The 25836-nt window shown below is 46.5% G+C and overlaps 1 protein-coding gene across 1 annotated transcript in view; it reads left to right on the top strand.

Annotated features, from left to right (window-relative positions):
* LOC119390613 (eIF-2-alpha kinase activator GCN1-like) overlaps positions 1 to 25836 on the top strand; it is a 298045-nt gene that overhangs the window by 28953 nt on the left and 243256 nt on the right. Inside the window, 6 exon segments of the mRNA XM_049415316.1 lie at positions 4086 to 4160; positions 6998 to 7126; positions 12064 to 12216; positions 13013 to 13110; positions 21333 to 21408; positions 21840 to 21995. Of these exon segments, the coding sequence (XP_049271273.1) occupies positions 4086 to 4160; positions 6998 to 7126; positions 12064 to 12216; positions 13013 to 13110; positions 21333 to 21408; positions 21840 to 21995 (687 nt within the window).

The raw sequence follows: 25836 nt of genomic DNA, 5'->3' as shown, positions 1-25836 counted from the left end.
ACAATAGCTTCGCTTAACTCACATTACCATAGTGTGTTAGACCTGCATTTGTTTTGGCTTTACGCGTGACACATAGCCACTGTGAAGAAAACTTTGCCAGCGGGGCGTCAAGTCGTGGCAGCCAGATGTCATGCTTAATGAACATTTTTTATATTATTGATTTTTTTCGTACGGCTATATTATTCGAACTTCCTTGCGGCAGCATCTATTAAAAAAGGAATCCTTCGAAGATTATACTTTGCAGAAAAGGTTCAGTTTCAGTGTAACAAGGTTTTGATAAAACCAACAGGGGTGCTACAGCTGCGCCAATTGCACCAATTTGATACAATTCTTTATTTTTGCACCAAGTTGAGCCAAAACTGAAATTTGTTGAAGTAGTGCCACGCTGTGCCAAAATGCCCGACCAGCTTCAAAATTTTTTCAGTTGTGCAAATTTTAGCGAGAAATGGAGGCCGCGTTGGTCATCTGCAGTGTGAGCATCATCATCCAATACAGATGCGCAGACCCTCACCCTAACCTTCACGCAAAAGAACAAAAAAGTCAGTTTCACCGCAAGGACGAAGCAGTGAATGCAATAGCAACAAATTGTAATGTTATACGAAGTGAGGCTGGCAGCAAACGCTTTTGTAACCGATCTCGCTTAACTCTACGAAACGTTGGTGTAAGAGAATACAGCCACTCCAGGGAAAGATGCTCTTTCTGCACAGTGTCTTCGCATTGAGAGCGCAGCACGTAGAAGGGTATACGAGCCGCCCGCTGATGGCCGCTGAGATAGCGCACGCGCCAGCGATCACGACCGCGCCCTTACAATCAAAGTTCAAAGTTGCTGCTGGAGCGACACCCCCCACCCCTCTTGCGTCTTTTCATGCTCGTTCAAGAAGGGCGAGGCGTTTTCTCACTGCTTTGATGGCAGGCCTCCCGAGCGGAGTGATGTTATCGCATGTGCCCTCCGAGCGACGGAGATGGGCTGGCTTGTTTGATCTCTGCTTCAGCCGCACTTGCGCACTTTTACCCGCAGTAGACCATACTATGCGTGGGGTGATGTTGTCAATTTGGACTTTATACGGGACATAACGGTAAAAATCCATTGATAGTGTCCATATAATTGCTATCACAATAAAAAAGCACAGCGATTCTCAAATTTCCTTACGCCTGTTTTATTGCGTGCAGAACGCTTTTTAAGCCACTTTTTGCCGCGGTACACTGGTGTCCTGCGGAAAAGTGTACTGAGGTTTTGAAGGGGCTGTTAGTACTAGCTGTCAGGGACACAGCACATTTTGTTCCTTAATTACTCGTTCATGCACGCACCGTGTAATTACGAGTTCTAGTATAATCGCCAACATCTAAAAAATTATTGGAGGTCATTTGGAGCTGCTGTGTATGGCGTTTCTGTGGCCTTGAGACGCGAATAGACGAAAACGTTAGCCAGTTTTCTTTTTTCTCCACCCCCGCTTGCTCCTGCTTTACGAATCTCCTGAGTTTTGAGGTTGCCAGGTTCGCAGGTCCACATTAGCATTTGCAGTGCCTGTCGAATTATTTGACAGGCCCTGCAAATGTTAATATGGACTTAGTCATTGTTTTCACAGTGGGGTGGCTCAACACACTGCTTTTATTGAAATAGCAATGTTCATGTGCACCGTGCATGAGTTGGCTGATTTTTAATGTTTTTTTACGTATTTTTGTTTTCTTTTTCTAAAAGTAAGCCTTCTTTGTTATACTGTTCCAAATTCGGGATTTCGTGCTAAAAAAAATTCAGGTTTAAAATTTTTGTATCCTCCTCCAAAGTTGGATTATTGTGCTTCAAAAGCAACATTTTGCTGCTCCAAAAATTGCTCCAAATTCTATTTCGCCTGTTGCACCCGTGAACCGTGTAAATTGCTGATCTTTACGAACTTCTTTATATAGATGTTTAACTGTATTTGATCTTGTAGTCTCAGCTGTATTAAAAACCATGTATTATATTTTGCAATTCATTTAAGTTACCTTGTGCCACAGTTATGATTTAACGAAATCCTTGCTCATTGTGTGCATGCAGCTTGTTGCTCTATGAAAAATGAAAAAGTGGTAAACATTGGCCAAGAGAGAAACAGCCTTCTAGAGGGGAAACAGCTGGGTGCCCAAAAATAGTTAAGCGAACAATCGTCGACCTTTTTATATGTTTCATATATATGTGAGGGCGTTTAGTTAATTGTCTAATGAGAAATTACTGTGTACAGTTCTTGCAGTAGTTGCAGTGGCTCAGACATTCTCGGAACATCAGACCATCTTATAAATGCCCTTCAATTATGTCAGCTGGTAACTGACAGCTCAGACCACTTATAACGTAACCGCTTACAGTGCAGTACCGGCTATAATGCGGTCTTTTTCTGACTCCCGCTTACTCTCCCATAGAACTCCATGTATACGCATACCGCTTATTGTGCAGACCCCGAGATGAAAGACGGTTATAATGCGGCTAGCCGGAACATTCTCAAAGATGCGAGGGTGCGAGCGTGCTTCTCAGCGGAGATCGCCGGCGGGGGAAGAGAGCGGAGACGGCATTACAAAGGAGGAGGGGTCGCGGAACGAACGAACAAGGAGCGGGGGGAGAAAAAAAAAGGGAGCAGCCCGGCGCAGTGCGGTGGTGTGAGGAGGGGGAGCGGTTGCGCGGCCGACGGAGAAGCTTTGCCCCCTTCCGGGCCGCTTGCCATGCGCGCTTCGTCGTTGCTTCGTCGTAGAGCGCAGATATCGCGCGTGCAACCTCGATTCCCCCGCAAGTAACAATGCTTTGAGACGCGCATTGAGCTTTCGCCTTTGCCACCAACAGGCGGACTTACAAGCTTGAAAGACTTTTCAGGATAGTTGCCGCGGCTGTTCTCCCGATCGCGAACCGAAACTTCGTTTCACGCGTGATGCCCTCGGTTTAGCTCGCGAGTGCGATCTCTTCTACTACCCGATCTCCGTGTTGCCTAGGGCAAGCTTCTCGCGGTGGCATGCCAAGTTGCAACGCGCACGCTAGGCCTAACGATCGCTAGCTGCCATGTCGGCGGCCGCGGACTACAGAAGTTGCGGTTTGGTGCCGAGTCAGTGAAACATTTTGCAATTGTTGCATTAGAAGGGGTGACTTACATATTTACGAAAACGCGGGCGTGCGTGTGAAACACTCGAGTGGTGGTTTGTTGTCGCCACCGTTTTCGACATCGCGGACGCGCAGTGTGTTACCGCGGCGGCTTCCCATGACGGCGCATTTTTTCCGCGTTCGTTATGTCGGCACCGCAGGTCCGCGGACGCTAACAGTTCAACATTTTCAAATGTAAGCAGATGCAAACTTACGCCCCAGTCGCATGCCGCGATAGTCCGGAATCGCGCGCCTGCCTGTTGGTCATGTTTTGTACACGTGCAACCTTTCAAAAATGTTGTTTTGGTTATAGTGCGGTACCGCTTATAGTGCGGATATTCGCGACTCCGGCGACTTACGTTATAAGCGGTCTATGCTGTACCATGTATTTTTTTCGCACGTCTGGTGACATTTTATTCTAGAGAGAATCTTCTTTATTGCAAGCCAGCTAGACAGCAAGTTGATGTAATTTTTCACTGTGTCGATGCTTCATAGAAATGAAATTTGCTTAAAATTTCGTAATGGTTGAGGACGCAGGGGCATTTTGTGTTTGATCAATGCACAGCTTGAAGGGTATTGCTTGCCAACGTGAAGTGGCAGTGTTATTTATGGAACTTTGACTGCATGCACTGCCTGTTTACTTTTTCTTTGCAGTGGCGTCACTTAGCTTTTGTCATGACTGAGAATATGTAGTGCTGTGTGTGTTCCAGCGATCCTCATTTGCCCTGGGCATTTAATATTCATGACACAAGCTCCTTGCGACTGCTGCTCTAGTAGGATTTATTGTGCTTGCGTAAAAAATACTTGGAGCTTTCAGAGGTTAGGAGGCTAAATAGTACCAGTTTGTGCCCTTGCCAGGCGCAGTTTCTTGGTAGCTTTTAATAATGTGAATGGTCCACATACCCAGTGGGTGATTGACAGGAGCTGCTGTTGCAGTGGGTAATCGTAAACCTTGGCTGATGACGATTTTCCCATCTGTGTGATGCAGGTGTGGCGCATGTGCTACAGGGAGTCACTCTGGAGCTCAGCCCTTACCTGGGTGAACTTGGAAAAAGCCTGGCACGTGAGTAGTCCTGTTCACCTATTGTAGGACTAGGGAATGCTTTTGCCGTTTACCCTTTTTTCTTCTCACATCTCTGTACGGGGTGTATGCCGGTCTTTGATAGCCTTGAAATGAAACCTACATTTAAAGGTGCTTGAAAGTCATAGAATAGTTTTTTTTTCTTTTTGAAAACTCTTGAATTTCTTGACAAATGCTGCTTGATATTTACTACGTAGTCTGCTTTCTGAGGTACAGAGGCACTCATAGGGTAAACTACCCATTTTAGAAGCAAAAGCAGGACGTGCCAGTGTTGATGCACGTCCTGCTTGATTCACGCGGCACTCAAAAATGCCCATCGAATTGTGCCAAGTCATTTATTGATGCTTGGTGACAAGTCCGCTTCCATGTTAGTGCTGTCTTCACAACGCCTTGTCCTCTCATTCGTTTCATTCCCCCACATGCTGTCACTCTGCATTCTCCCACTTTTTTTTTCTTTCGCTTACCTCCTGATGACTCGACTCTGCTTTCAGCCCTTACGCTGCTTTATTCGCCTCCATCTCTGTTGAGCGACCGGTGCATGGAATAAAGATGCTGATACTCTGTAGTTATCTGCCAGTGTGATCAGGAACTCTGTGAATATTCTCTGTTCTTATGCAACCAAAGCCAGAAAAAAATGTTGTGTGCAAGCCAGATGCCAAAGAAGGAGAGTTTTATTGAGGGGCTCGTTTCTTTGTTAGACACAACCAAATGAATCCAACCGACAGTTGGGCCAGGGATAGCATAAGGGCCATTAATCGTTGTCTTTAAATGCAGCGTAATAATAAAGTAATTCAACTGCATTAAAGTGGACGAAATATCACCCTTTCCACTGGTCCACAACCTTCGAATTATGCGGCCCAACGAAGTGGACGGGGAAGTGCCTTCCGTCATGGCTCAATTAGTACAGCATCGAACGTGTAACTTGAAGGTTGTGCTTTAGGATCCCACCGACGGAAAGTGTCATTTTTCATTCACTTTAATTCATTTCAGTTTACGCCATAATTACTACACTACAGTTAAAGACAACAAGTACTGTCCCCCATGCTTTCCTTGGTCTGATTGTCTGTTGGATTTTTCTAGATACCAAAGTAAGAAATTCAAATTAAAGCTGCTGATTATGGTGCTGATGCTAAGTGATTGGTGTTACTAGAGCTGTGCGAATAGCAAAATTTTGGGTGCGAAGCGAATTCGAATAATAAAGATTGAGTGCGAATCGAATCGAATAATTTCGAATAATTTTCAATATTTCTCAAAAATTTTTGAATAATTCGAAGTGAAATTACAGAAAAGTTGCAGAGAATCCCTAAGTATGTGCTTGTGAGATAGCAACATGAAAGTGTTTCTTTTCGCTAGGTTGATGAAGCGCTGGTGGGGTCATATTTCATAGTTGTCTTTCTTATCAAGAATGAGGCAATGTAGAGGCCAAATTGTATTTGTGTACATGGTTTGGTGCAACCAAAGTGTTGCCGACAACGCTTTACACGTGATAGGCAGAGATGCCATTTCCTCAGCCTCTCCTTCTCTTTCAACTTCTGTGGAAGTTCAACTGATGGTGTGCTCTCTTCAAGTCCGGAGTTCCAAATCTGCCTTGTAGACGTCGATATATAAGAACATCTGAAATTTTGGATGCTAAAAAGCTTTGGCGTCCGATTTTTCGGACTTCCTGCCCAAATTTCAGGTCCAAAACAGCATAATTCAGCCCCCAACTCTGCCACATCTTTCATCTCCATATTGGAACCAGCGTTTTCTTGAGTTGATACATTTGCGACCGTAGCTGAGCTTGAAAGGCAGCTTTGCCGCAATACGGGGGTGTGATGAGGTGAAGCATATTGAAAATCTAGGGACCACTTTCAATCAGACGTTGACTGTCTCTTGCCCAAGTTCGACCGTAACGGAGCTTGAAAGGCAGCTTTGCCGCAATACGGGGTTGTGATGAGGTGAAGCATATTGAAAATATAGGGACCACTTTCAACCGGACTTTGTCTCTTGGCTAAGTTCGACCGTAACGGAGCTTGAAAGGCAGCTTTGCCGCAATACGTGAGTGTAATGAGGTGAAGCATATTGAAAATCTGAAGGGGTCACTTTCAACCGGACGTTGACTGCATTTGTCTTTGGCAAGTTCGAATAGTTCGAATAGTAAAATTTCAGTGCGAATCGAATCGAATATCAAACACTATTCGAAAAATATTCGAAATTTCGAATATTCGCACACCCCTAGTTGTTACCTATTGTCTTGATTGCTCTTTATAAAAATGTTAACTGTGCATAGACTGGATATTCACTGAGCAGCTGCCCATACTGGCAGGGCTCCATTTCGTATCCAGTTCAATCCGTATGAAAGCTCAAAAACAAAAGAAGCCTGATGGCTCTAGGCATTAAAAAATCTTAAGGTGGGTAGCATGTCAACATCTCAACGAAAGTTTTGAAAACCATTGATGACATGCACACTTGTGTACTGCTATTTTGTCTTTCATACATTAAGAAGATTAAGGATATTCTTTCAGTCTTCTGAACAATGCCATTAAAAGCACCAGCCTTTCCTTAAAATTTGTTTTTTCATGGTTTGAAGCATTATGGAAATATTGCATCACTAAGTGCCACTAAGTGCCAGTCATTTGCCAGGTTTAGTACTGTGTTTGTTGTGTCCGTAATGGCGTTGGTTGCGTGATAGTGCTGCATTTTGCATAGCACCCATGGAGAAAGGTTTTCTGCATGCGCTCTGTTTGAAGCATGGCATAACAACATTGCTTCACATAACGGATGCTGCGTACGCAGTACTAAATCTCGCCATTGTTGCCCTTCCTCCTCCCCCCCTTCAGAGCACCTGGTGGCCAAGGACGAGTCCTGTCGCCAGGGGGCAGTGGTGGCCCTGAGGAACCTGGCTCACCAGTGCGGTTCGCAGGAAGCCCTCGAGGCACTGATCAAGCACCTCGTGGGGGTCCTCAACGGTCAGTCCATACCTGCAAGAGGGTTTCCCAAGCTTTCTCTGGAAAAAAAAAAACCTGACAATGGGCTAGTTGGTTAAACATGACCATCGTTTTTTGCGCAATCAGCAAAAAAAAAAGAAAACAAGAAAAAACTGGACACTGCTAAGAAAGACACAGGCCACAGCACATTGCGCCGATGTGTTCTGTATGTTGTCTTTTTCTTAGCTTTGTCTAGTTGATATTGCATAGGCTTGTGCGAACAGTGAATTTTAGGTCCCAAGCGAATTCGAAGCGAATAGTGGTTTGGTCAAAGTGAATTTCGAAGTGAATTGGAATAGCTTGTGTCACATAATATAAAGAAAAATGAGCATATTTGTCATGACCCAACTAACCAGCACAATATTTTTAAAGTTGAAACAAGGCATATGCATATATCATTCTTTTTGGTTCAAAGGGAAGTGGAAGCAACTTTGAGTAGTAGCAGGATTTGACTTTCGGTAGAATGCAAGTGATAACCTGTAAAATATGTTACGTTTGAAAATTTACTATACTTAGAGCATATAAGCCGGTATAATGAGCTTTTAAACTTAAAAAATGATGTATCTATGTGAGGGTAATACAGTAAAACCTCATTAATTCGAACTCGGTTATTTCGAAATCCCACATAATTAGAAGGATTTCTGCAGCCCCGTATTTTGCAATGTAAATTTTGGTGGATAATTTGAAGCCGTGGTCAGTACCAGTCCGGTTAATTAAAAAACTTTGGGTGCCATGTGCCAATTCCTGATCCCGATTCATCGTTCTGCAAATCCACAGAAACGATGTCCCTTAGGAGCCACAAGGCAATGCAGTGTAGCGATACTAATGGGTGACATGTGAAGCATCCCAGCCTCGCTGCTGCCAGTTCAAGAAAAAAACCAAACAAAAGTCGGTCTCGTGGTGAGCTGAAATGTGCGCCTGCGGAAAAGAAGATGTGCTTCACTGCAACACAGCGGTGATGCATGGGCAGCATGATGCATGCTTCTCTCAACGTCAGCGCGTCATGATTTACCCATTCTTTCTGGGAAAATATAGAAATTAATAAAGGGTGGTCTGACGGAACTCGCGATGTATGCGAACCTCCTATTGGCGTTGTTCCGGCAATTTGCGCACTTGCACTGCTGGCGGAGTGCCTGCCTGCAACGCCTGCTTCGAAAACTCAGTTCGAAAACTTCAATGATCATCTTTCCACCCAGAACACATCGCGAATTCCGTCACACTGGTCGTTATTAAATTATTTATTTTAACAGAAAGAATGGCCGAATGTCGCATCATGACGCGCTGACGCTGCGAGGAGCAGGTGACACGCTGCCCGCGTGTCACCACTGTGTTGCAGCGAAGCACGACTTTTCTAGGCGTGCATTTCGGTTGACCACGAGACCGTTTTTTTCCTTTCTTTTTTTTTTTTCTTGCGCTGGCAGCAGCCAGGCTCGCCGTTTCCCCGTTTAGCGGCAAAATTGGGACCAGGTATTGCTGGAAAACATAACCCTTGTAGCTGCAAATAGCAGGCACAGCAAACCCCTCTGATTACTTCCAGTAATTCAAAGTTCCTTGCATCCTGCTTTTTGTATTTCGGTTAATTCGAAAACCCGCTTAATTAGATTTTTCACAGTCCCAGTGATTTTGAATTAACGAGGTTTTACCGTATGTTCATTTAAACTTGAAGTGGGGCTTCGCGGCAGTGCAAATTTCTTCTGAAAAGGTGTATTCGCGAAAACTTTGCAAACGCCCGAATCTCCCCAGAGGCACTTCAAATTCTAAAACTCTGTAATAATCAAGAAAAAAGTGTCCATCTGATATGGACACCCGCTCACACACTATCAGAAGGTAGCAATGAGGCGGCGCACCGCATGGCTCAAGGGCTTACAGACCGAGCATCGATTAGTGCCGTCTCAGGGAATACCGATGAGTGGAGTGGGAAGATAGAATGACCACATTTCACGAAATTACAGTACACCATAGATTGCAGAGGCGTACATTCCCACCGCCTCACCCGAAATTAAGTCTGGAATGGCGGCAGTTACAAACCCTATCCTACCTGAGTCCAGCTATCATGCATGTAATACACCCAGACTTATACACGACAGACAAGTGTACATTGTGACTCTAGAGCCACCTTAGAGCACATAGTATGGGGATGTCCATATATAATAAACAATAGCTGTGATGCAGCCTTAAACAGCGACAGCCTCCGCGCGCGCTGGGATCTGCGTTGCTCAGCTCAGACCTGGAGCAGCAACTCTGGGCCGTCCAGCGAGCCGAGGAGCCGCCAAGGGCCAGCAACCCTTGGCCGAAGCCTAGCGGGATCCAGGCCCATCCCACCAATTCGCAGGGCAATCAATAAAGTTAAGGGGGGAGAGGCACTTTGACATAAAGCATCTTTTATTTAAGTTAGGATGATGAAACTTCGGTGATCATGTATTTACAGTGTAAATATCAAATATGAACTCACTTTTTATGTAGCCATTACGACTATTGTTTTAATTAATCATTACTTAAAATTTCATGTTTAATCACCTTTTTTAATAAATTGGCTACTCGGATCCCGCTGAATTAAATGTCATTGCATTCTACAGTTATCAAAGAGTGCAAAAAGCAAATTTTATGGTTCTAGCTTTCCTACAACAAAAGTTATGAAGCTTCAAAGTTCGCCATTCGATTACCGAGAAATATATTTTTGTTGTTTCTCTCTTGTAAAAATTTACGCTTTTCTATAGTAACATATGACACTTTGTTGCACTCACTAAACATCCAGCTTTAATACAATAATACAATAATGATCAAAATCGAGTGTACCAAAGCTGAGAAACGCTCGTTAAAAGAATGAAAGGTGGCCAAAAAATTGAAACTGAGAAAAAAGCAAAAAACAAAGCTCTGTATCTTCAAGGAGGCGCTACACAAGTAAAAGTGCTTTACTTGCACAATAAATGCCTTAGAAGACACCAGGAGAGTAGTTTATCGCAGTTTCCAATCGAAACGGCCCCATTGCATGTCCTTTAAAGCAGCTTGTTGATTGCGGAGAAGTCAACGATCCCGTAGTTGGCTGCCGACGGGTCAGAGCCCTCGCACGCTGTTGCGCGCGTCCGCAACTTGTGCTCACTAGCGGAAGTTGCTGATAAGCTGGAGATTTTATCTTCAGTCTGTATCTGCTGTTGCGCACGATCGGCGCCAGTCAAAAACGTCGTGTCGATCCTTCTACCACGCTGCCTATCACTGACGTCGTCGAGGCGGCCGCCGACACAGGTGAAGTCGGCATTTCGACCGATGAATCGCGTTCCGCCACCACGCCATCCTCCGCTGGATGCGCTTCTGATGCACCCGAGCCATGATCTCGCTTTTTTTTTTTATTATTTATGAGTGCTGCGCAACTTTCGATTCGGCTTCGCCACGATATGGTGCCACGATCAAAGTTCCAAAACGCGGCCAAGAGCGTAGGCCTAATTCACTCCCGGCGGCTGCGGTGCACTTCGTCTAGCTCGCTTGGCGCCGTGCCAGTAAGCCGCCGCAACTTGCAGTCTTTGTTGAGGATGATCAAAAACGCCTGCTCCGATTTCTTGCCAGCTTGCGCGGGGTAGAACTTTACGGATGTAAATCGACGAGAACAACACAGTTATACTACGGTGACATCAACTTGCCGCTTTGCGTGCGCTGCAGCAGACAGCGCGGGAGGCCCGACGAATCGGAAGGCGTTATTTAGTCCCGTGGGCTCACTGTGCCAATAGGCTCACGCGGAGGGACCTTTTTTTGGCGCGGATTTTCTACGTGAATTCTGAGTGGACAGAAACAAGGGCGGCGGGATATTCAAGAAAAAGCGCGGCTCTTTCGAATGCGACCAAGATGGCTGCCGTAGGGAACAGTAGAGCGGCAACAGCGCGGCGCTGAATAGGCCCATTTTTTACGCGTTATCGCTAAAAGTTTAGCTCGCTAATGGCACATAGAATGCTGTCACGGCTAAAATACTGATCTAAGACGCATGAAAATTGGCGAGGTTATGCATCAGTAGCGGTAGAATCCAAATAAAACATTTTCAAAAATTTCGATTTTTTTTTCTGATTTTCGGTCTCAAAGACCCGCTTCCCCCCTTAACTGATCTGATCTGAAGGTGTATTCACGGTATAGCACACCTCCACTGCAGTGAAAGCACCTTTACAGGGGGTTACAAGCGGTTTATATCTGTCTATTCGTTCATTTCGAATACTTCGAAATTTCCAAGAATTTAAATTCGTTTCGAAGCGAATTCGAATACTGTAATATTCGTTTGAATATTTGAAGTGCTCGAATATTCGCGCAAGCCTAGCCTTGTTACATTAACGGTGATGGCTGAATCACAGTAGCAATTCAGTGGACATAGCTAATGGTACAGTTGCTTTGCACAGTAATGTAAATAAACCTCACTTTAAGGGCTCAGCTTGTCATCCATCCACTGTCTGTTGCATGGTCACGGAGTGGTCAGTAGAGGCCTAAAACAAGGCTAACAATGCTCAAAACTAGTGCAAATAAACCGAGGTCTAAATAACTTAACTTAAGAAAACTTAAGAAATAACGAAGAATTACTCACAACAATTTACGTAAAATTGCGAAAAACACTTCTGAAACGTCGGCTGATACCCACGGCGCACAAAAGGGCGCACTACCGCCTCAGCAAGTACGCGATTGCCAAAAAAATGGTTGCCCTGGGTTGCCTGCACTATGCATTACGTCAAGTTTCACGGTAGTGGAGCTGCTGTGCAGGATTTAGAACTTCACCAAGACCTACACAAGAACGACATTAGCTCTAAATTAACCACAAAATTAGCCTTGGATTAGAGCAGAATTAATCCTAAAATAAGCACTGGATTTCTAAATTTGTTTCTCTTTTTTCATTTTTTAACAACAAGCTTTATGGCGCATTTGATGGTTTCCTCTCTCCAAACTTGCAGGCTCCGAGGGGAAGCTGACCACGACCGAGCAGAGACTAAGCGTTTTGACCGCCATTGGCGAGGTGAGCTGCCATGTGGTGACTGGGGCCTCCCACATTCAACGGCTGAGCGAGATCGCTCTGCAGCACCTCCTGGCTGTCCTCAAGGCTGAGGGTGAGTGTGTCTTGTCACTGCACGTGCATCACTTGGATTGTACCAGTCCTAAAGCTTTCGTGGCGTGTGACAGGTTTTGATGTTGCGCATTCATCGGTCTTAGTGCAAGTGGCTTAGCTTGGTGAATGGAGAACTGAATGTTTTGCCACTTTGGACAGTACACTCCAATAAAAAAATAGAGTATTTGTCATTTACCTTGCGTACTTTTCTCGCATTATCACCGTGGTCCTTGCACTTCCGGGTCATGAGTGGCGTGCCCGCTATCAGCATGACATAGCATTCCTGATAGGAAAGTGGCGGGAGCGGGGTTTTCAAGAAAGGAAACGCGAGCAGGCCAGATGACAATTATAGTTGGGGGCCATAAATACTCCCCTAATAATCAGTTTTGTTTTACAGTGTACTGAAGGTATTGATTGTCAACTTGTGGTGGTGGTACGGGTGTGATAGCTTTGCTTGCACTGATTGCCACAGTGCTATGGACCTGCGTTTCCATTGGCTTTATGCAAGCAGTACGGCCACTATGAGGAGAACTTTGTCGGTGTAACATCACGCTGAAGTTGTCGCTGGCTCTCGGGTTGAACAAAATTGATTTGTATTTGTTATTTTGATCACTTTTTCATACTGTCCTGTTAGGGGACATCCATTGTGGTACCCTTACGTTGAAAAAAAAGTTAAAATTACACTAGAATTTTCAATATAACAATGCAAATTCCTAATTTTAGTAGCTTTTTTATATCAAGGCATAAGTGTATTTTACTGTGGTCTTGTATTTATTCATTTGTTTGTTTTTGTGCAGTACATGAAGGCACCTTGCTGCTGACACTCAAGATGATGTCCAAGTGGTGCTCACGATTCACACAGGAACCACCCAGTTTTCTTGTCACCGGCTTCAAGGTACATGGCACATCTGAACCTATTTATCAGCCAATAAGTGGAATTCACACATTTTTGTGGACAGTGACTGTAGCACACTGGTTGCATTTGCTATCAAAACATAGCACAACGCATATTACAGTCGAACTCGTTTATAACGAACTCGAAAGTGCCACGAAAACTGGTCGTTATATCATTAGTTCGTTGTAAATGGACTCGCCCTGAAAAACATGCACTTAGCGACCAAGCCACTTTTTTTTTTCTGCGCATTTTTATTGAAAAGTGCTAAAAGCCCCTCCTGTGAGAAATTAGGCCTTTTCGCGCTGTGAAGCGACGCCCACTGCGTGCACGAGTGAAACAGCCTTTGCAGTGAACCGACCGTTTCACTGAACAGCGGTACCGCCACGTGGAGCCGATCATCCCTGGCAGGTTGCATGCAACGTGTCGCCTACTCGGCTCATGCCATCATTGCCAGGCCGCTTGCTGTATTACGCACATTTGTGCGCTCTTCGTGCCCGCTTCACTTTGGACTGTGCACTGTGGTGAGTAGCCTGTTCGTTCAATGTGGCAAAGACGAGCATTTTGCACGCAATGTGCACTCTAAGTCTCCGCGATGCTGACGGCCCTGCACGACAGGCGTGACGTGCTTGGGTTGTCGCCTAATAAAAAATGCAGTAATATACACTCGCTGTCAGTGCATCAATGTTCTCGGTGCCCATGCCACTCAGCACCAGCGAGCTGCTTCTCTTTCTATGAAGTGATGAGCACTTTACCTCACACGGTGCGGCGGCGGCGAGCTTGCAAATGGCAGCATCGTGCGCTAGTACTGCTTGTACCACCGTCAATCCGAACAGTGTATGCCACATGTGCAGCTGAGCCGATAGCTGCGGATGACTGTGATAAGGTTGTCGGCGATAAGTCTTAAGGCACATTCATCGCCAGCCGCCACGTCGCCTTTGCTCTCTTCTGATGCTTCTCCGTGAAGGAATCGCCACAATCGGCGGAAGTCATAATCATTGATCGGCCGGTCTCTGCCATTACTGAAAAGACGAAAGACATTTTGGGGCACATTGTGGTGTCGGCACAGTGAACTTTTAAGCGCCGAAAAGTTATTGGCTGTCATCGCTTATTGCATTTTATGGCTTCTCGCATTCCAAGGCATAGGTTCATCGTAGGTGGTCATAGCTGCAGAGAACTGTGCCAGAAAAGGTTGCCATGCGAAAGCTGAGCACGTGGCTTCATGCTGCCTCCTATTTCTTTTTTTTTTTTTCATTTATTTGTCACTGCCATTCTGCCACTAAAGGAATGCCAGGAAAGTGAGCGACTTCGCTTGCAGCACCTGAAATCAGCATGCGGTGCTCGCCGATCTAGGGTATCTTCGTCACCATTAGACTGGAGCGGGGCACGCATGAGCGCACCTTTCATGCTTTAGAAGGCCCGCTTTAACCTTTTTTCGCTTCGTATGCGCCATATTTTACTGCAACCGTGTCTGAAGTGTTCGTTGTAAAAATAGGAAGCTTTGAAAAATGTTTGCTTTAAATATGTGGACGCAGCTTCAATGGGTAGCATAGGAAAATTGTAAGTACACCGAAATATGGTCGTTATAACCAACAGATCATTATATCTGGGATCGCTATAAGTGGGTTCGACTGTAGTAGGCGATATAGCTTTTCCAAGTGTGCCGACGCTGTAAAAATACCCTAAAGTGCACCCGAGCTGCTTCAAAACACGTAATTTTATCTTCAGGCCAACATTAATGGCAGGTGACAGCTACAACAATGGCCTTGGTTTTGCTAACTTTGTCTTCAGGATGGTGGCAGCCGCCATCTGTTGTTGGTATTGCATGCCATTATAGCCCACTCTCTGTTCTATTTATGTACAATTACCTTAATACCTTGATGATTCAAACTGGGTTAATTCAGTGATTCCACTCCTATGCCAGAGTGCACTAGAAGGGGATTTACTGTGCCATCCTGATAAGATCTACACAAATTGCACCAAGCTGTGCCGAAATCTTTGATTTAGCATCATCTATTACCAGAAGTTTCACCGTTGCCCATTGGCATGCCAAAACATGTGCAGCCTGATCTAAGGGCACACCGTAGTCTCAACCATGGTGAAACAGTATTCAGGAGACAAAACAGTGCTCACGCATGCGTTCCGATAAGCCCCGAAGCCATGCACAGTGCCGATGCAGCTTTTGTCGAGCTATTCAGCTTCATGGCAGATGCACTATCGACAGAGGCCCGTCAATTCAAGGTCGTTCGAAGGGGATTAATCGGCTGGCGTTGCCTGCTCCGAAATGATGCTGGTAGCTAGCTTCAGGTGCAGCACGGTTCCACCTTCGAATTTTTCAATTTCCTTTTAAAATGTTGCAGCATTAACAAATCTTTGCCTTCTGCTCGGAGCAACCACAGTTCCATTTTATAATATGCACCACTGTCAGTAGTCGGCCCATCACTGACGTCCTTGGGGTATGAAGTTCCTCTGCGAAGAGGCTACCCTATGTAAACCTATGCTATAGATCCACTTCTTACGTCCTAAAGTCAACCTATGACCGCAAAAAAAAAAAAAAGAAAAACATCAAGCGAACCTACTTAAACCAGGAGTCCCCTGTTGTTTTTATATTCAGCTCTTGTGTGCGGAGGCTCAACTTGCAGCAGATCTCTGTATCCCGGGCAACCCAGTGCATGCGCAAAACTATTGTCTCGGAGCATTGCGAGGCCTCGCTACTGCGCAGAGAGGCCTCGGAGAAAGGGAATTGTGTCAGAGGAGGCTGGCTTGAGGAGGCTAGCTGGTGACGTCATCCTGCATCCCAGCTTTTCTCGAACCCATAACCTTTGGGTCAGCAGCCGAGCACCGTAACCACTGTACCACTTGGCAGACGTATTTTATTCAGAAGTGTTTTACTGTGGAGTGCATATCTAGAACAGTGCACTGTGAACAAAATCTACGGCATTTTTGTCGTAAAAAAAATTGTCATTCTGTCCAATTTTCTCAAGACTGATCACGTATGCAAAAAAAAAAAATTAAAAAGCTGCACCACATTTGTCAATAAATAAAGCCTTTGCATATTTAGGACCAGTTATCACCCTCTACTGGTGAGGTTTTCTTTTCTTATGCCGAGAAACAATTTTGTTATTCATTGTGGGACCATGTGTCACACGGATAAGTGAAATTTAAAAGTTCACCATGTGACGAGGAAATATTTTTCAGGCAAAATAGTTTGACAGAATGCTCTGTGCTAGACAGTAGATAGGTGCAATCTTTTTCACGAAAATCTGAGATGGTCACCAGAATGCCTGAGACACTTTGTATGGAAGGAACCAGTTACTATCTACACACAGTCTAGTGTACTACAGTACAGTCAACCCTCGATATAATCGAACACGGACATATCGAATTATTGCCTATATCGAACGGTTTCCTATATCACGTGGGAAATCGCATGCATTTTTAATTTTTTATTTCGAACGAAGTTTGACGTATAATGGATATATCGAACTCGGCCACCCCAAACCGCCCGCGCTCCATTGACAGGCGGCGAGCTTTCCCGCCGCGCTCCGTTGACAGGCGGCGAGCTTTCCCGCAACTCTCGAAAATAGCGGTAGCGCGGTGGGCGTTTACGACTGCTGCACACATCGATGGCGCCGAGTGCGCCACTTGAACGTAGCGGCATACGCACGCCGCAGCCTTGCAGCAATGACGCACTGCACTTGTTGCACCAACTCCTCCTTGATAGTATCGCCAGGCATCCGTCGCATCGGTCGTTGTTGTGCTCGTGTGTTAGGCCTGCCGCGCGTTGTGGTGTGTGTAGCGATGGCTGCAGACGCGAAGAAACGGACGACCCTGACTTTTGCAGCAAAACTGGAAGCAATCCAGGCTGAAGGCGTGGGATTCGGACCTGGTGCGTCAGGGACGGAAGGTATGCCTTATCGTCGGTAACTGCACGGCACACCACACCGATGCCCAGCTGAGCAACATCGAAGTGGTATTTCTGCCGCCCAACACCACTTCGAAGCTCCAACCGTTGGACCAGGGCATTATCCGCACATTTAAGTCTATCTACAAGCGTCGGCTGATCGACATTTTGCTTGTAAGACTCCGGATGGGCCAAGATCTGAAGATCGATCTTTTGGGCGCCATCCAAATGCTCAAGGCGTCGTGGAAAACGTCAAGCAGTCTACGATAGCCAACTGCTTTCGGCATGCGGGCTTCGGTGGACGCACTGACGAAGCATCAGTGGAAGAATCCGAGGAAGCTGAGTTGGCATGCGCAGATGAAGAAAGCGAGCTCGCCGAAACGTGGAGCAAGCTGGAGAGCTTTGTTGGTGCGGAGCCGCAAAGCATGTGCATCGAAGACTTCGTTGGAGGTGACGACAGCACTGGTACAACGGCGGAGCTAACGGATGTAGAGATCGTCGCCGAAGCTACCGCTGAGCAGCCGAATGAAGACGCTGCCGAGGTGGATCCCGCAAGCGCTGATGGTGCCCCGCTCCCGACATCAGCTGAGGTCGTAGCCGCTTTGGCCCTTGCGCGCCGCCACTGCAGCGCGATTGAAGGCACCGGCCTTTCACTTGTGGATCGCCTGGACTATGTTGAGGACGCAGTCGTCAAACACGCCATTGCCAACAAAAAGCAGGCTACTCTTTTTCAGTATTTTAAGCCAACACAATAAATACTTTGTTTGAATCTTCAAGTGAGTATTTACTGCACCACGATTGGTTCGTTGGTTGTTTTCCACAAGTTCTTGACGCATTTTTTACGTGATTTTTTATATCGAATTCTGGATATATCGAACTATTTCGCGATCGCCGTGCCGTTCGATATATCGAGGTTCGACTGTATAACCTCGTTACAACGGATCTGTTTACAACAGACATTCGGATATTACATACCAATTTGCGGTGTTATGCTGACCTCTGTATTTGTTCCATTGATTGAGCTTCGTTTACAACGGACTCTGGTACAATGGGCATTCGGATATAATTGACTAAAATGTCTGGTCAGCAAGCCGGTCAGGACTCCTTTAGAGCGGACTTTTCTGCCACGGACATACCAAACTCAATAACTTCCGACTTCAAACATCGCTTAGCATACTTTCGGGACTGGAACAGCGCGCCGCGGATATCGACGCATTTGAACGAAGGCCGCCGATCTCCGGTCTGTCAGTGATCAGCTACGCCTAGCTGTAGCGACAAAAATTGGCGCGCAGCATGCACGGTGTTGCGTTTTGGGACGCTGACGCGCGAAATTGCTAGCCGCTGCCACCGCTTTTCCGAGCGGTCACTGCGCGGCGAGCTTGGCCAGGGGGTCCGCTGCCGATGCACAAAATGCCCATCCGCGGTTCCGAGGAGCCAGCGAGCGATGTGATTCGTTGCTTGCGATGAAGGAGATTGCGGCTTCTTTGCTTTCGCATGTCCGCTAGTGCAATGTTCTTGCCCGCAAAGTTCGGGTTTGTCTCGTACATCGGCACCGTAAGCGGAGTTAGGCCTAGCCACGACATCAAGTAGAAAGCTCGCTTGCGATGTGCATGGCCGCGGTGCCCGATGTTTCAAAGTACGTCATGCTCGACTGTGAGTACAAAGAGTTGTCCCGCGGTGGTCTTCGTCATAAGCTCCGAAGTGCTGATAAGAACCTCTAATAGCGGGTCCAACGAGTCAACGCTATTACAGTCGCACGTCTGCGGTGTTCGCGATGAGTGCAGCGCGCTATTGTAATCTGATGATTAAGCTTCCGCTTGCAGCTGCCTAACTAAAGCGTTCTAAATTATCGTCGACCCGTGAACACAGAACGAGTACGAACGCGTCACTAAGTTACGCAATTTTCGACAGCCACGTCCTCGCGACGCACAAACAGCAGACGACGAACCCAAAGCGAGCATCACGGCAGAAGCAGCCAATCGGAGGCCTCGAATTGAACTTCAAACATGTGCTTTTTGTACGCTTGGTACTGAATGGAGGAGCTAGCTGAAACGGAGAACTTGAACAAGGAGAAATGCTCTTTACGAGGAGCCCAAAGTGATGGTGCCCGGTTGCGTCGTTGCCGAGCTATAATATTGAAAAACGCTGTTTTTGTTTGTTTGGTTTTGCTATTTCCGCAGTTTTCACCAAGTCGGCAGACGCAAAAAAATTTTTTATAGCACTTCTACGTAGTTTTCAGTGAAGATATTTTGGAATCAGATAGGGAAAATGGGCTACAGAAACTGAAAATGCGATTTTCCAAAAATCGCATTTTTTTTGGCCCCCGTTAAAAATAGGACCATGTTTGTGACTCATAATTCTGTCCGGTTATAACAGACCCATTCAGTGTTTACATAAAAATCTGTTGTAACAGTACTTGGATTTTGCATACTCCCTTTACAACAGACAAAAATCCTCTTGGCTATGAAGGTCTGTTGTAATGAGGTTATACTGTATCTGAAAATCTGTTGTACATAGGTCTTGTAAAGTGTGTAGGCTGTTAACTCATCCTGAGGTCTGAGCTTATGTACACGATAATTCTTGTCAGCAAGGACAGTTAGATCAAACAAGGTTCAACTTGCTTGCTGTGCCGTTGGGATGCATCGTGGCTCTTCTAAATGTCAAGTAACAACTCTCAAGAAACACTCATTCAAAATACAGTTTTTGACAGTTGATTCGGATGCCGAAAATTCGGACACCTCTGCGGCACTGTCACTCGTCCCATTGAAGTAATGTAAACTCATGATCGAAAATTCGGACGCCCCACAGTGCGCCGTTCAATATTTCGCACTCCGGCTGCCTGATCGAGTGCGACTTCGAACGCCATGACATACTGTCAGCAATGTTTACAATACTTTCCTAGGTTGCCAGCACTGAAAGGTTGCACTGGCTGTGGCTGAAGGTTGTGCCAGTGTCAAAATACACGCAGAAATTACAATTACCGATCTCGAAGGCTGTGTTTGTTGGCTACGTGTAATGGTTGCCTTTTGGCTTTACCCAGTTGAGTGTCCATCGATTGCCAAGCCAAGCCACACTCGGAGTCAGCTCGGTACGGCATTTGAGGGTGATCTGCGCCTCACGCTTTGCCGGTTTCGCTCTCTTGTTTGTTTGCTTGGTGCTGTTTCGCACGCGAGGCCTGATTCTGCTGAAATGGCTCTGATGCCACCCGTTAGATCTGCCCCATCGGTACTAATGAAGAATCGCGGCAACTACATTACACTGACGATGACTAAAAAAGCAGCGATTATTCCCCAGGTGTAAGGCAGAGGACGACGACTGCAATTCAAAGTTGCTCGGGAGTTTTCGCCGCGTTGGACGATGGCAAGGTTGGGTCCTCGAACCAGCGCAGGGGGACAGTGACTCCGATGACGATGCGCCGCCCACCAGCACAGCCCACAACCATATTTAGCGCAGTCCCAACAGTGCTGTTGTCAACCTACAGCGATGGCCAAACACTGGCTGAAATACATGCAGACTTGGTTGCGCGTAAGCGTGCATTTGTGCAGACGCAAATTGACAAGTTTTTCTGGTGACTGGGCCTGTAAAGGTGCTTTTTTTATGGTCAATCCTTTTGTTCGGATTCTCAATTATTCGGTCTTTTCGGCGGTTCCCACCGCGTCCGAATGAACAGTCGGTGACTGTATTCAATGTGTTTATTAGTGTGCAGTTGTTTACTGCGGTGCAAGGGCGTATAAAGATGCGAATGCAAAAGCTTCAAGCAGACTATGCGTCGCCTGCAAGGGATACTGAAGCAGCACAAGTCGTATTTAGGGTGTAAGAATTAATAATTGATACAAAACTATTTGAAGTGTACATGTAGCAAAAACGGTGCAGCTTTTATTTTGTGCGTGATAAATGCACCAGATGAGATGTCATTAAAAATTTTATGGCTGTGATGTGCCTGGGAAATCTGCTTTGTTAAGACATGGAAACGAAAAGCACTGAAATCCAGTATCATGTTTGTACGACTCGAGAGGGATGTGCAAGAGAGTAGTCACCCTGGAAAACCTAATTGGATCGATAATTCACTTTGCATGCCCAATTTTGCTGTGGATAGGTTAGGTTTTGGCCAGTAAGTTCGTAGTCTTGCTCGGTGAGACTGTTTGACCTTACCAATTGCATAGCTTGTGCTTTTCTTTACTGCTAAGTATTGCACAAATTTTAGGTGCCATGTGGAGATGGCTGATGCTGACATAGGTAACTGGCTGTTATTGAAATAAGGCATGCTATGCGTGGGAGTACTCATAGAGTTAGCCGATGATTCTTTGTCATCTCTTTGCAGGAGGGCATGGAGCAGAAGACAGCTACATCGGCTGTACGCTACGGATACCTGCAGTGCATGATCTCGGCATTTCACGGTAAGCACAGTGGCGTGTGTGACCAGTCTTGGCAAGGCAAGGGCTCTTTCATGCTAGTTTCATCCACTTGCCATACTCACTGAGATTTCACCAGAACCCACCTGTCTCTTTTTGCATAAAGTCCTAGAAGTATGCAGGAGATGTGAGGGCATCACTGTTTTGCAAGTACTGCTTGTGTCGGTTTTGAGAGAGAAAATGTAACGCAATTAAGGCAGTACCATTGGCTGGAGGAACTTAGTTGTAATGCTCCGCTTAGGCATGCGGGAGAAACTGTATCCTACATTAGCTGGGCATTTCTTTGTGGCATCTTTCTATGAATGCAATTTGGTACTGTTTGAAAGTTTTGGTCAAAATCTCAGGAGGAATAACCAGACCAACATTTTTGCTTTACAAGTGGCCACAATTTGCTTTGTGCTCTGTCGTCTACCCAGGTATGCCAGGCTGCAAGCAAGTGGAGCCAGTTCTAGGTTTAGTACTGAAGGCTGTAGAACGAGCCTTGGCGCAGCCGTTGCAACCTGGACCAGTATGTGAAGGCTTGGCTGCGGCCTGCCTTCTCTTCCGTCTGCAGCCTGTTGGCTCCCCATCCGGTGAGCACACATCATGACTAATTTGGCATGCCCCGAAGGAAGCAATGGACCCTGGTGAGGATTTGTCGGTCAGCATTCAGCATGCAGGCTTGCCAACAGCCACGTGCACCAGCACTTGATAGTTGATAGTTTACATCATAGTTTGCAGCATGCCTGTCTGCCACTTGCAGATCACTTCAAGATCGGCAGACAGGTTTGGAAAACGCTGGTGCACCTGGTTGTTCACTTGCATTACATTTGGTGGAGGTTAAATGAAGCAAACCCAAGTCAAGCCTCAATATACAGTTGAACCCAAACTATACGACTTTGAGGAGACCATGCAAAACCATTGTATGATCCGGGCATCATATAATAGAATATGAATGCAGTCAAATCCCACTTCAACGAAATTGATCTGACGTGTGAAAAAGTCTGTTGTCGTGGGACTTCGTTGCAGTCAAAGTTTATGTCTACAGTAGAATCCTGATACCGTATTTACTCGAATCTAACGCGCACCTTTTTTCCGGTAAAACGAGTCCAAAAATCGCATGCGCGTTAGAATCGAGTACCGAAAAAAAACCAAAAAAGAACTGGTTATTGTATTGCCATCGGCATTTCAAAATGGCCGCCTCCTACGCGCCTTGGCCATTTGTGCCATTATTGTTTCAGTTCGTACGTGTGATGAGATTGTCATCCCGTTCTGCGTTCGCATCGACGGCATGGAAGTGCCAACTCCAAAGACTCAAGTGCACCGCGTTGCCGCATTTAAAATAATAGTTATTACATGTGCAGAGACGGATGGAAATCGGGCCGCATTGCGGTCGTTCAGAGTTCCGAAAACGTGCGTGCGAGACTGGCGAAAACAGAAGCAGAAGATTTTTTTACAGCAAAGCTTCACGAAAAAGGTTTCAGGGGAGACGCGGGTCTTGGAACGGCCAAAAATGGTCAAAAAATCGATTTTTCGCAAAGCTTATTTTCGAGGCGTTTGTACTTCTGAGCACCTACTCTCAAATTGCTAACGCTAAATTCGGTCGGGAAACGCGATAAAATCGGCTTTCAAAGCACCCCGGCAGCACTAAAATGTCCCCAAAAGGACGAAATTTGTTCGAACTTCCCGCGCGCGCCATGAGCGTTGCAGCGGGCCGAGCGCCGCCATCTTGGGCTAGATTTGAAGCTGTTCTCTTTGTGCACATTTTGCGCCATCTCAAAATGGCGTCGCTCAAGCAGAACGGCCGCCGTCGCGGGTTTTCTCAAGGTCGTTTCCAGGCCACTGATTGGCTCTCACACGGCGCGCTTTTCAAGCGCGCCTTTCCGAGTCTCCCATTGGCTGGCGCGACCGACACGTCAATTTTTTTTTCTTTGTGTTGGGTTCTCCGCCGTGGCTGTCCGTTTGTGTGCGCCTGCTTTTGCGATCGTGCGTGTTTCTCGACGGACCGTGTTTCCACTTTGTGCCGGTAGTTTTTCCACGCGATCGAGATGCCTGGAGACTCTCGTCTGAAACCATCGACGCAACGAGCTTTTGGAAGCCGCAAAAAACGGGCTTGGAACAAGAAGGCGCCGGCTACAAGTGCACCGTCGGCAGCGGAGTTGGAGTCGCGGCCGGACCCTTTGGATCTGCCGGGAACTTCAACTGACGACACCGTGGGACCAAGTTCGACTAACGAAACACTTCGGGTTGATGCCGCGTACTACTCAACGGCGGAGCAGGCGCAGCGAGTTGAGAGATCGGCGCAAACGAAGACCGTTCTGTCTGGAAAGTCGGCTACCCAGCGCAAGTTCGACCTTCTTGGAGTCAGCGCGGAGTGCCAGACCGGTGACGCCGGGACCGATTTTTTGCTCGTCGATATGAAAGTTTTGAATAACTTTTTTGCACAAGCGAAGTGCGACAAATGTGACGCAAAAAGTCTCAGCGTGAGGAAGGCAACGGACAAGGAGTACGGCCTTGCGGTAAAGCTTATTTTTTCTTGCAGCAGTTGTGATTTCGAGAAGAAGCAATTTTCTTCTCCGAGAGTGAGCGGAACTGCCACCATCACTCCCTTCGAAGTCAACATGAGGGCCATGAAGGGGATACAGATGATAGGCAAAGGTGTTACTGCCCTTTCAGACTTTTGTGCGTGTATGAACCTTTCGCACCGAGGCTTGCACCACAAGACGTTTCAGCGACACCTAAAAAGTTTAGTGAAAGCCTGCGAAAACACAGCGACTGAAAGTGAAGCTGCTAGTGTGGCAGTAATAAAAGAGCTGTATACAGACTTCTTGAACCCCATAGGGAACATCGATGTTGTGTTTGACGGCTCATGGATGACGCGAGGTCGGAGCTCACACATAGGTGTGGGCTGCATCATTGAGCTCTACACTGGCCTTGTAATTGACCATGTTGTTTACTCAAACTTTTGTCTCGGCTGTGCCCTGGGACCACAGCCGCAAGACGAAGGGTACACCGACTGGCTGGCAACCCACGAGTGCCAACGAAACATCGAATGCAACTCTGGCCGCATGGAAGTAGAGGCTGCGCTGACCATGTTTCAGAGGTCCTGGGCCAAGCATGGTCTGCGCTACACGACTGTGCTCTCTGATGGAGACATCCGCACTTTTCATGCCTTGTCCGAAGCCGAGGTGTACGGCTTTATCCAAATAGACAAAAAGGACTGCATCAACCATGTCCACAAGCGAATGGGTGCAGCTTTACGGAACATTGTGGACAAAAAGAAGGCTCAGGGTGAGTCTCTTGGGGGTAGAGGAAAGCTCACACAAGAGAAGATCAAGAAGATCGCGAATTACTACGGATATGCCCTGAGGAGCAATATCAATGACGTGCCAGCTATGAAGAGGGCAGTCGAAGCTACACTGCTGCACATGACATCGACAGATGATGCACCAAAGCACTCAAAGTGCCCCGAGGGTGCTAGCTCTTGGTGCAAGTACAATAGAGCCTTGGCCAATGGGGAGAGTCCACCTTCACACAAGAATGCACTGCCGGCTTGTGTTTCGGCTGCTCTGGAGCCAGTCTTTGCGAGGCTCAGTGATGAGAGCCTGCTGGCACGGTGCTGTGAAGGGAAGACCCAGAACGCGAGTGAGAGTCTTCATTCAGTCATCTGGACCCAAACTTCAAAGAATGGGAACGCTTCGCTGGAAAGTGTGAAGCGAGCTGCCGCTGAGGCTGTTGCCATCTACAACCAAGGAAGAAGGGCAACCAACGAGTCCATTGCTGCAAGTTTGGGCTGTGTTGCTGGGGATTGCCTTGTTCGACGAAGCCTAGAAAAAGACTCTCTGCGTTTACGCAAGGCAAATGCAACTCATCTGAAGAGCACCAACACAAAAAAGACTCTTGCAAGGCGACACAAAACGGGTGCAACTGAAGATTACAGTCCTGGACTACTTTGAAGGTATTCTCTCAAGCATAGCAGCCTATTACCCAGGGTAACATGCTGCCTAACATCTAGAAGGTTCTTCCTAAAGACTGAAAAGACATGAGCAGCCAGTCGCTTGAGCCTCATACCCCATGGCTTTTCCAGAACCCCCCAGCCGCTGTCATGGTGCGGTTTTGATCATGCTTACACATTGGAAAATTTTTTTAGATATGATTCCTTGGGTGGAACAAGACACTTTCTGTTTTGTTTTGAAGGGAAACAGATGGGGAACATGTGAATAAAATTTATGGTTAAAGGTTCCTTTCATAAATTTATACAGTGCGTGTCAAACTTCAAACGCGATTTTCTCAGCTTCACATTTTTTGCCAACTTGACCAGCCTTACGGATCTTTTCATTATGTTTTTGTAAGGTAATTTGATAAATTTATACCGTTGAATTCGTAAGAAATAGGACTGTGGAGCTATGCTATTTTTTTTGGCTAAGATGAACA

The sequence above is a fragment of the Rhipicephalus sanguineus genome, chromosome 4 (genome assembly GCF_013339695.2).
Source record: "Rhipicephalus sanguineus isolate Rsan-2018 chromosome 4, BIME_Rsan_1.4, whole genome shotgun sequence".
Taxonomy (NCBI): Eukaryota; Metazoa; Arthropoda; class Arachnida; order Ixodida; family Ixodidae; genus Rhipicephalus; species Rhipicephalus sanguineus.
The sequence above is the reverse complement of the archived record's forward strand: the minus strand, read 5'-3'. Positions and strand labels throughout refer to the sequence as shown.